The sequence below is a fragment of the Glycine max genome, chromosome 15, assembly GCF_000004515.6.
Source record: "Glycine max cultivar Williams 82 chromosome 15, Glycine_max_v4.0, whole genome shotgun sequence".
Taxonomy (NCBI): domain Eukaryota; kingdom Viridiplantae; phylum Streptophyta; class Magnoliopsida; order Fabales; family Fabaceae; genus Glycine; species Glycine max.
The window spans coordinates 41165695-41178035 of record NC_038251.2 but is presented as its reverse complement, the minus strand read 5'-3'; the positions used below and the strand labels follow the sequence as shown (position 1 = coordinate 41178035).

Genomic DNA, 12341 nt, shown 5'->3' with positions numbered 1-12341 from the left:
GAGATTCGCCAAAAAGAACACGACAGGTGGGGGAGAAGGGGCTGGTATGGCTACCTAGGGCGCGTACTGAGGTGGGGGAGTAGTGAAGAAATCATTCTCACCTGCACGTATAGGCACCAAAGAGAAGACGAAATGAATATCACGTGTATGCCACGTGCTACCACTAACGATACAAAGACGGTTCTAGTAAAAAGACCGTCTTTGTAACTTAATGAGAAAAACCACGTGTCGCCAACGTATAACCAGTAACTATACTAAGACAGGTCCCACGTGGAGACTGTCTTTGTATGGGACTACTAACCAATTTAAGACGGGTCTCGGGACAAGACCGTCTTTGTATGTTAATAAGCAAAAGCACATGTAAACCACGTGAAACCACTAACCTTACTAAGATGGGTCTCGGGTGGAGACCGTCGTTGTATGCTAATCAAGAATATCACGTGTCTGCCATGTGAAACCACTAACCATACAAAGACAGGTCTCGGGACAAGACCGTCTTTGTATGGTAATCAGGTAATTACATCTTTGCCATTGCATCTCCAATCATGAAGGGTTCGAGGAAAACGACGTTGTTGTCTTGCACGTTAATTATGAATATGCCACCGTGACACTTTCTAAGACGGTTCTTTGCAACCGTCTTAGATGGGCCGACGTAAAAACTGCCTTTTTTAGTAGTGTTTGAATTTGTAAAGCATCAAATAGCTTAAAAAAAAGGTTTAAATAGTGATAGATATGAAATGGTAGTAATACATGATTTCACTTGGAGTACAATCAATAACCAAAAAAAATTCAAAACTATTTTCGTTTATTCAATGCAAAATCAGATAAATTGACCCAAACCAGCTTACTAATGGGATGGCCAAAATACATTACAAAATTTTTCTTTCGCCAATGATCTAATCAGAAGAATAATTGGAACTATGTATCAAGCCTTTTCATAACAATTTTTATTAGAAATGAATTTTGCAACATCTATTTTCGTACCAAAAGATTGGTCCAGATACTTTAAAAATAGCCAAAAAGTAAAATGAATGTTGGGAAGAGGTTACGTGTAATTGAACTAAAATTGAGGAAGTCAATAGACAATAAATAGTTTAACTGCGCCAGAATTTGAGATATATAGTGGCACTTATATAACGCTTTTAAAGAAAACGCAATAAAAAAAACGCGAGCCTTTTTGCAGCGCTTATTTAAAGAAGTGTTATCTAAATTTGAAATATATACAACACAAATTTAAACAAGCGATTTCTATAAGCTGCATGTACATAGTTCATTGCTTGTTAAAATAAGTGTGTTCTATTTTCCAAGTGAAATGACACATCTTTTATAAAAGCTTTTGTGAATCTAAATTAAAAAAAAAATCATTTTCGTATATGCTTACACTTTGTACCCCTAGTTCTCACCACCTTCGAACCTTTGTGTAAGACTAAAACTACAATAATAAACATGTGATGTTGATAGGGTGGGCTTCCATGTTATTGCTAATTTCTAGTGTTACTGCTAATGTGACTATACTGATTAAACCTTCATTGCTTTATTTCATTACTTCATGGTATTTATAATGGCTAATACACTGGATACGGGCACTATTGGCCTCAGCGAGGGGGACAGGAAATTAACAGAATGAAAATATCAATAACAGAATTGGTGGAATTATCCTATTAGTTATAACTAACTTCCGACAGGATAGTAGCAAGGGTAATGCTTGTTTGTTTCTGTTGCTGTTATCAAACGTAGTATTTAAGGTAAGTGGGTGGGTTATGCACTCTTCTAGGCCGGTGGCTTCTATCTGCACCCCTCTATGTGGTATTGCTATCAACACCTTCCCCTAGCAGATCAACCTTGCCCTCAAGGTTGTAAGTGTCACGTAGGGAATCCCAATCCTCCCAAGTGGTGTCTTCTGGAGCCAGCCCGAGCCATTACACTAAGACCTTTTAAGTGGGAGGGATACTGGATGTATCTATCTTCCAGTCCAATATTGAGAGTGGTTCTACCACTGGATGGCTGTCCAAATGTGGATGGTGGGTTGCCATGATATGGTTTCAATAATGAAACATGGAAAATGGGGTGAATTTTGGATGAAGCCAGAAGTTGAAGCTGATACGCCATTGGTCCGATACGCTCCAGGATTAGAAATGGACCATAAAAGCGTTTAGAAAGCTTTGTATAGGATGGTCGAACAGACACCTGACGGTAAGGGCGTAGATGGACGAAGACCCAGTCACCCGTAGAATACGAAACATCCCAACGGTGTGTGTCTACAAGCTTCTTCATTGTGGATTGGAGTGAAGCATGGATATGGGCTTGAGTGAATAGCGGGGAATCCACTGCCTCGATGGTCGTCGTACCTTGTAAATATTGTGGTACTGACGGGGGTGGCTTACCGTAGGTGGCTTCGAAAGGAGATATTGCGGTGGCAGAATGAACAGTGGTATTGTATGACCATTCAACTAATGTCAGGAAGTCAAACCATTGTGAGGGCTTATCATGGATGAAGGCACGAAGGTACTATTCTAATGTGTGGTTCAACACCTATGTTTGGTCGTCGGTCTCCAGATGGTAGGAAGCGCTCATTCACAGTTAGATGCCGTTGAGACGGAATAACTCATGCCAGAACAGACTAAGGAAGATGGGGTCATGATCAGACATGAAGGAATCCGTGCAGCTTGCAGACGGTGTCGAGAAATAGCAGGGCAACCTTGTGAGCAGAATACTTGGCAGGTAAAGCACTAGAGAGGGCGCGCTTAGCGAATTTTTCATTTACGACAAGGATAGCTAAGAATCCATGCGACAAGGGCAGATCTATGATGAAATCAAGGGCAAGATCTTCCCAAATAGTAGTCGGAATGGGTAAAGGTTGCAGAAGACCGGTCGATTTTCGATTTTCATATTTGACCTGCTGGCAAGTAAGGCACTAAGAGACGAAGACATGCACATCCCTTCGCATGTTTGTCCAATAAAAATTATCTTGTAAATGACGAATTGTTTTTGCGACGCCAAGATGGCTACCCAAAAGAGTGGCATGGAATTCAGCAAGAAGGGTGGGGATGAATTTGTGGTCGGTGGGAAGCCACAGCTTGCGGTTGTAGAATATAAAGCCACATTGAAACAAAAATTTTGGATGCGCCTCTGAGGTGTCCTGAATTTGTTGTGATAGCTACCCATAATCACAGTTGTCCTACAGAGATTGTCGGAGCTGATCCAGAAAAGCGAAATGGGGCATGGTAAGGGTGAGGCACTAGCCACGTGGAGGAGGAAGTCGGGATAGTGCATCTACCGCAACGTTGCCTGAACCTGGTCTATACTGGATTGAGTAGTCATATCCCAAGAGCTTGGACAGGTAGTGTTGTTGCTCCAATATTAGAATGATTTGTGACATAAGGTCTTTAAGACTCCTGTGGTCTGTCAGTATAGTGAAATGGTTACCCAGTAGGCAGTGCCGCCATTTGCGCATAGCGACGGTGATGGCGTGCAACTCACGGACATATATGGAGGCCGTCTACATCATCTGGCAAAAGACTTTACTGAAAAAAGTGATGGGATGAGATTGTTGTTGTAGAACTGTGCCCATGGCGATGTCGGAGGTGTCAGTTTCCAAAATAAATGGCTGACTGAAATTAGGAGTGGCTAGCACCGGCACTGTCATTATTGCTTGTTTCAGTGTCTTGAAAGCTAGTTGGGCCTCATCGGACCAGTGGAACTAATTTTTTCTCAAGAGCAATGTCAGTGATCTTGCTATGGTAGCATAATCGCGTATAAAACGTTGATAGAAGCCCGTTAGTCCCAGGAAGCCTTTAAGGTTTGTGGGAGACGATGGAATAGGCCATTCATAGATGGCGCTGACTTTTTCCGGGTCTGGAGCTTCGCCGGCAGCTGAAACAATGTATCCCAGGTACTGGAGTGTTTGCTTAGCAAACAAACACTTATTCCTTCGCAGGTGGAATTTGTTCTAGTCCAGGACATTGAAAACTTCCTCCAAGTGGGATAGGTGCAGTGTGAGGGAAGTGTTGTACACAAGAATATCGTTGAAGAACACTGCGACAAACTTGCGTAAGAATGGTTTCAGCAACTCGTTCATGGAGGCTTGGAAGGTGGCAGGCATGTTGCAGAGACCGAACGACATCACCTTATATTCGTAATGGCCGTGATGAGTTATGAAAGTAGTCTTGTGAATATCTGCTTCGACAATGCAAATTTGGTGGAACCCTTGTCTGAGGTTGAGTTTTGAGAACCAAGAAGTATCTCCCAATTCATCAAGGAGCTAGTCTATGGTGGGCATAGGAAAACGGTCTTTGACCGTGATCGAGTTAAGGGCTCAGTAATCGACGCAGAAACGCCAACTTCCATCCTTCTTCTTGACTAATAGGACTGGTGAGGAGAAAGGGATATTGCTCAGTTGAATAAAGCCGGCATCTAACATGGTGGCCACTTGTTTCTCCAATTCAGACTTCTGAAAGTGTGGGTACCTATATGGATGGACGTTGACTGGGTTGATCTGTGGAAGGAGGTGGATATGATGGGCAATAGTGCGTGGTGGTGGTAAGATGGTGGGTTCTTGAAATAATTGGTCGAAGCGGAGAAGGAGGGTGGTGATTTCGGGAGAGGGTAGAGCTTCGAGGGGAAGGGATGAAGGTTCATTGGGTTGGGCCGGATCAGATAACCAGGCAAGGTGGAGCATGGTGGTTATACTCTGTGTTTGCGCTAGCCTTTTGAGTTGGTGGGTTGATGCCATGGTTGGAAGTAACGACACATCAACTCAAAGGTGCACTTGCTGGCCCAAATATGAGAACACCATTGTTCTGGTTGTGTAATCAATAAGTATGGGGCCCAGCTCTGACAACCATTGGACTCCAAGCACGATATCTACCCCGCTAAAGCCCAAGATGAAGAGGTCGACCCAAAATGAGTTTCCCTGAATGTATAACGGCACCTGTGGGCAAACATGGTTATAGTCGAGAACCCCACCATTACCCACCATGACTTGAAGTGGGTCAATGGAGGAGGTGGGAAGGTGCAAAAAGCTTGTGATTCATGGTTGGACGAAATTATGGGTACTCCCACCGTCTACGAGGATAGTCACCTGGTGATGATTAATGCGTTCGAAAATACGAAAGGTCTCAGTGGCTGGCATTCCCGATAAGGCGTTCAGGATGAGTAGTGGGTGGTCTAGCAAGAATGAAGATGAATGATTAGGGAAATCGTCGGGTGGATTGTCACAGGCAAATGAGGCTCCAGTTCTTCGTCTGGGATAAGGAGGTGGAGATGTGGTTTACATTGATGACCGACAGTCCATTTTTTGTCACAATGATAACAGAGACCTTTGTCTCGTCATAGTGCTAACTCTTCTGAGGGGAGGCGTTTTACCAAAATCCATGATAGGGACCCTGGGGTAGTAGGATGGTTCGTCGAGAGAAGGAGGGAGGGCAGGATGTGGGAGCCACGAGCAGATTGATGGCGATCCTGTAGCTTATCCTCCTATAATTTTGCTAGCGCCACCACTTGTGGTAATGACAGGGGTTGTAATGCTTGTACCTCGCAACGGAGGTCAGGGGTAAGACCTGAGATGAAGCAGCTGAGGAGAATGGGGGGTGCGAGGCCCATTGTACGATTTGCCAGCCTTTCAAAGTCCTTTAGATAATCGTTGATGGAGTCGCGCTACTGAAGTTTGAACAGTGCGCCATGTGGATCGTCATAATAAGAGGGGGCGAAACGTTATTCAAGTGCCTGTAGCATTGCCGACCACGATGTCAAGAAGTCGTTGCGCGACATCCATTGGTACTAGCAAAGGGCTGGGCCCTCCATGTAAAACGAGGACACCGTGAGGCGTTCGTTGTTCGATATGCATTGGTACTTGAAGAACTGTGAGATTTTAAAGATCCAGCCAAGCGGATCTTGGCCATCAAAACGTGGGATGTCTAACTTCATGTGAGGGTGGTGAGTTGGGGAAAGAGGTGGTTTCGGTGTAGGGGGTGAAGGTGGTGAAGGAGGAACGAAGAGGGCAACAAGACGTTCAACGAGGAAGTCAATTTTGCTGCTCATTTATTGGGCCTGGGAAAGGGAGGTGTGGCTTTGGACAAGGGAGTTCTGGCCTTGGGTAAGTCGATTGACTGCCTCCTCAAGGCGTTCCGTGGTTGCTAAACGAGTATTGTGGTCTAGCATGACGAGAATGGCAGAGCAAGGTAAAGGCGCAAGGAATAAGGTAGGTTAGACCAATTTGATAGGGTAAGCTTCTATGTTATTGCTAATTTCTACTGTTACTGTTAATGTGACTATCCTTGCTTTATTTCATTCCTTCATGGTATTTACAATGGTTGATACACTGGATACAGGCACTATTGGCCTCAGCGAGGGGGACATGAAATTAACAAAATGAAAATATCAATAACAGAATTGGTGGAATTATCCTATTAGTTATAACTAACTTCTGACCAGATAGTAGCAAGGGTAATGCTTGTCTGATTCTATTGTTGTTATCAGACATAGTCTTGAAGGTAAGTGGTTGGCTTATGCACTCTTCTGGGCCGGTGGCTGCTATCTGCACCCCTCTGTGTGGTATTGCTATCAGATGTTATAAAACAACAAAAGAAGGAAGGCTAGGTCATTAACAAATACTAAACACAACACAATCATGATATATCTCCAACCATTTGCTTTGTTTTGATTCTTCTAAACTCTCATTCTCTTTATAATTAATATATCAAACGAAAATAAAAAATATGAACTAATAGACCAAACATATTTGTTACATATAGACATCGTATCATGAAGAATATGTCATTCAATATTTAAATTTTCAACTCCAAAACTGATCAATTACTCATCTTCATCCAAAACCTACAAACTACTGATCAAAGCTTTTAATAAAAACATTATTACACCTTGTTCTCATTGTACACTGCCTTCGCACCCCTTACAGATCTGCCTCATCCTTGGCCACTTTGCACCGTCCTATTTGCCACCGCGTCGCCCTCTCCATGGCTTTTTGTAAGCCCTTGTTCCTTTCCTTTCTCTTGATTACTCTTCAATGTTGCTCTTTGTATGACAAAATCTACATTTCTGTATGTTCATAAGGTTGTTTTCTGGGAACCTGGTGACGGGCTTCTTCTGTTGTTAAAAGGATGAAGCGAAGTCGAACGGTAGAAATTCATTGCTGAATGCGCATCTCCACAAGTCGTTCAATGTGTCCAAGTACTCCTTGTTGAGGATTGTGAGTCCATTGTTTCCTGCAGTTGAGAAGCTCCTGTCGTTGTTCAAGGATTCTTGTAAGGAACTGTAACTGCAAATCTTTCTAACTCATTAGGTGTAGTTGTAACAACGTAAGTATATACAATTGATTTTTACTTAGCAATTGGTTACTCTGTTGGGTTAGGTGGAACCACCAATTCATGCTCATTAGGATTAAACTATTATTTTTCCTGAAAATTTGTATGCTTGGTTCGTTCAACATTATCATTTATAACTATGATTTTCCATGTTTATATGAGTCATAAGCACTCAAGTAACCATTGCAAAGTGCTTTCAGGATGCCCAGTTGTGTTCACAAATTAGTAAAAATCAAGCTTTAGAGGGGATATTAGGCAATGGAAAAACTACTTATACTTGATTTTATACAGGACTCTTCATAGTGAGACAAGTTGTATACTATACAAGACAGCTCTAAATGTAATACCAGATTTTGATTGCAAAGGAAAAGAAGTCAATTTCTTCATGTGGGTATAGAGAAAACAAGAACTAAACAATATGAACTGCAAAACCACCTTATTTAAAACATCTCTTATTGCCTGTTTCCATTTTGCCTTGATCAAATTTTGGGTGATTGAGACTGTTGTGGGGTCTTGTGTTTATATAGCCAACTCCTGCGGGTCTTTCATTTGGAATTTGGTTGCTAATCATCTATGCTTGACCTAAACTTATCCTTTGAATAAACTGAATTTGAAAGGCTCTGTTGCTGTAATAATCTAGAATTGTTTGAATCATTTCTATACTTGGAATCAAGAAGGTTGATGTTCTTTGCATTATCAGTGTTCTTTTTGTAGATGCAATTGTCTTTGGTGTTTTGATGATGATCATGATGATATGATGCAATTGATGCAAATGGGCTTTTCAAGATTAAATTCAAGACAATACTTCAAGATTACAAGTCACAACATCAAGATGATCACTAGTATACTAGGAAGGGAATTCCTAATTGAATTAGCAAAAGGTTTGGCCAAGTAATTTAAATTAAAAAGTGTTTTTCAAAGGATTTACTCTCTGGTAATCGATTACCAGAGGATGTAATCGATTACCAGTGGCCAAATATGTTTTACAACAGCTACTAAAATTTGAATTTAAATTTTAGATTGTGTAATCGATTACACAATTTTGGTAATCGATTACCAGCAGTTAATAAACGTTTTAATTCAAATTTTAAAAGCTGTAATCGATTACACAATTCCTGTAATCGATTACCAGACAAGATTTTCAGAAAAATCTTTCTAAGAGTCACAACTTCTCAAAGGGCTTTTTCATGACCACCAATGGTCTATATATATGTGACTTATAACACGAATTTGCTGAGAGTTTTTTCAGAACAAAAGTGTTTATCCTCTCAAAGAGCAAAATCATTTTATCCTCTTAAGAATTCCTTGGCCAATTCATTAAGGAATTATTTGAGTGCTCAATCTGTAAAATCTATCTCTTTCTAGAGAGATTCATTCTTCTTCTCCTTCTAATTCGTTAAGGGATTAAGAGACCGAGAGTCTCTTGTTGTAAAGGAATTCTAAACACAAAGGAATGATTGTCCTTGTGTGTTTAGAACTTGTAAAAGGAATTTACAAGATAGTAGAACTCTCAAGCAGGTTGCTTGGAGACTGGACGTAGGCACAAGGGTGTGGCCGAACCAGTATAAATCTGAGTTTGCACTTTCTCTTCCCTTAAACTCCTTTGTTTATTATTGCTTTATATTCATATTCAAATTGTTTTTATTTGAATTAATATTTAAGAAGTTCATTGTTAAGGGAATTTATAACTTGAATAGAAAGTGAAATAGATTTTTAATTGGGGAAGTAGTTCGGAATATCTTAATTCAACCCCCCCTTCTTAAGATATCTGAGGCCACTTGTCTAACACTTTTAAGTTGGATTTATGTTTCATTTCATAAATGTGTATTATTACTTGTTACTTATATTACTTATTACTTATATAGTTAAATCTGGATTATGTACAGAGAAGGTGAACGAGTGTTGCAAGTAGATGGTGGAATTGTGATGAGGGGTACAACAAGGGGAAGCCATTCATGAAATGTAAGTTTGACTCCATTCCTAGTAGCCCAAATGGAGCAATGGATGTATTTTTGAAAGGGAATTTGAAAAGTGCTTAATCTGTAACTAGAGTCTTCATATCTAGTCTCATTATTCTCATCAGGAAAGTTTTTGGTGATGAATGATGATGTTGTGTTAGTTTTTCAAGCATGAGTGAAATTGCAAGCCACTCATTCAATTAATTTTTCTCTTTTGTATTCTTTCCAAGCAAGGAAGAATCTTTTCATGGAATCCATTGATTTTCCTGTTGAGGATCAATAATTGACATCTATCAACTATAATTCTCTTGCTCTGTCTCTAGGTGTAACTCTGTAGTTCCTATTTTATCACTTTGCCAATTTATGCTGTGTTTCTTGATAATCTTAGCGAATTTGGACTATAGTTGTGAATTGGTTTTTGTGAATAATCAAAGCATGATATATTTGAGAGATAAACTGCAAGAACATGCTATCCAAATTGTAAATTATGTATGCCTTAGCTGTTGAGTAGGAGTAGCTTTTATCTTAGACATTGATTCCTTTTTTTTTTTTTGGTTTTTGCTGGAGCCTTTTCTGTTTTCTTTCACTCCCATTGGGACTGCAATCTTCAAAACTTGCTACCAACTTTATAACCAAACTTGCTTTCTTCTGTCGTAATTGGTGATGTGAGATGAAGAGGTCTAATGCTAGGAGTTGAACTTGATAGTTAAGTAGACCTTATCTGTGGTTAGTCTCTGTGATTGTCATTATATGAAGTGTTAGACCTTATTTGTGGCTACTATTTTATTATATGAAGTAGTAGACCTTATTTGTGGTTTGTCTTTGTGTTTACTATATTATGCTCTCAGAGTTGAAAGAAGCTACCAATGATTTTTCAGAGAAAATTGGCAAGGGAAGCTTGGTGACAGTCAGGACTATGATTATCCAGCTGTGGGAACCCGCAATTTGTAAATGAGGTAGCGTTTCCATATTCTTGATATTTAACTAATGTTGTTTTTTCATAATTTCTTTAGATTATAACTCCCTTTTAGGCTCACATTTCTCTGTTGTTATGGTATTGTTTCTCTATATAAAGATTATTGTAAATACTTTTTTTATGCTTGCTTCTGAACTGTTTTAGTCTATGGCTTAAGGGACATCATGATTGGTTTCCTCATGTTCTCCTTCATAACTTTGCAAATTTATATAGCTTGGATTATTTGTGTATAAGTTAATTTCAAAATGAAAATTTGTACTTTTTGGATAGCTTGGTTTGTGTGTATGGGTTTGAAACAATGAAAATGAACGAAATCAGATTTTTTTAATTATATATAGATGGATAGATAGATAGCGCTTCTTCAAACAGGTGCTGTATATATACCAGAATATATAGCGCTTCTCCTTAAAAAAATGCTATATATGTACTGCCTGAAGTGCTGTTATGGAGAATATATACAGCGCTTTTTTGGATAAGCGCTATATATTTGAAAAATAAATGCTGTAAATAACAAAATTTGACGCAATTTGAAATGGCTAACTGTAAATGGTTTCCAATTCTGGAGAGATGAAACTGTTGACATCTTGAGCTTGAGCTTGAGCTTCAGAGGCAGAGAGTGAGATGAGTCTCTTCTTGATCTTGTCCAATGACTCCAATGTTGTGTCAAAAGTTGTAGGACTAAGGGACACAAAGCCAGGATTCTGGCTGTTGTACACTGAGAAAACAGTGGCTTCTTCAAAATCAGTATTTAGAAAGAAGTGGAACAAAGCCTTGGGGAACACAAAGACATCACCTACTTTAAGAAACTTCTGGAAATACTGGTTTTTGGTGTCAACAAAACCAGCCAACAACACCCCTTTGGTGACATAGATTATCTCAGTAGCCCTAGGATGATAGTGGAAGTTCACCAGGCCATTCCCATCAAGGTCAGTTCTTCCAATGGAGAGGCCAAGAGTATTGAGGCCAATGAACTCAGCAGCACTCACAATTTTCAAAGATGCACCAAAAATGTCTCTAGGGCCAGTTTTGCTTAGTTCTGTGGTCCTGAAATCTTGAGCTGTTACATTAACTGGGTTTTTGCATTGAAGACCATTGATGAATATGGTCTGCTTATTGGGTGGAACTGCTGGACAAGTGTCCTGAAGATTATCACAGTCCCCCAAACAAACTTGGATGTTGGAAAAGGCCACCAAGAACAACAACATAAAGAAAAAGTGAGCAAAGAGTTTCATCTTGAATGGAATCTTCACTTGGTTACTATCTGTTGCACCTTACTATGTTGGCTGAATAAGTTATTCTCCGCAATTTATATATACTAATATGTACACAGAATTAAGTTCTTGATCTTGTTGTGTCTCTATTAATGTGTCTTAGGGTTGCAAAAAATGCAAGTAATGATAGTCTTGGAGTTCACTTCTCGCTTTGAAGTGTAATGTAAGAAGTGTTTGCTTGAAACAAAGGAAACACTGGCCAATTCACTGATGAGTTTGCTCCATGTCCTAATTACAACGTTATTTTTGAAACTTGAAGGTTGTATGATAGGAAATTCCAAATGTGGACTACCATTCACTGATGGCAACTGTTGGAGGAATGACAGCATCTGGGTATCAATTTCAATGGTCAAATTCAAATAGTTATGCTGTCAATTTTTTAGGCCATGTTTCTGTTTTGGATGGGAGCTATTTTAGTATACCACAAGGTTTTTCATGTTTAAAGGAGGGAAATTCCTTTGTACTCACTCTTCGAGTATTATTTAATTAAAGCAAAAGTAAAGTGCAATTAGCAATAATAAAAAGGTGCTTTACAGGGTATCAAGTGGAATCTTTTCCTATGGTGAAGTCTTTTTGACAACGACAATCTTTGGATAGATTTGGAGTATACTAAATTTGTATCCACTAGGAAAATACGGATACTAGTTTGGTAAAAAAAATTCCTTTCACCACCGTTACCTCAACAACCTCATTCCTGGGTTACATCCATTGTCACAGCAGTGAAAAATACAGAATTAAATTTATAAATAATTATAATAAATTAGCGTAAATGATTTAAAGAGTAAAACTCAATTTCTCCCCTCGATTACTTTAC

General features: G+C 39.6%; 1 protein-coding gene across 1 annotated transcript; it reads right to left on the bottom strand.

Annotated features, from left to right (window-relative positions):
- Window positions 1–10595: 10595 nt before the first annotated feature.
- On the bottom strand, window positions 10596–11541 carry GER15 (germin-like protein). The gene has a single exon (NM_001254492.2). It carries the CDS (start codon window positions 11486–11488, stop codon window positions 10793–10795), a length of 696 nt encoding a protein of 231 aa, NP_001241421.1. The 5' UTR covers window positions 11489–11541; the 3' UTR covers window positions 10596–10792.
- Window positions 11542–12341: the final 800 nt, after the last annotated feature.

What these genes read in the sequence shown, in the direction of transcription:
- GER15 (NM_001254492.2), bottom strand. Translation starts at nt 11,488, where the DNA reads ATGAAACTCTTTGCTCACTTTTTCTTTATGTTGTTGTTCTTGGTGGCC.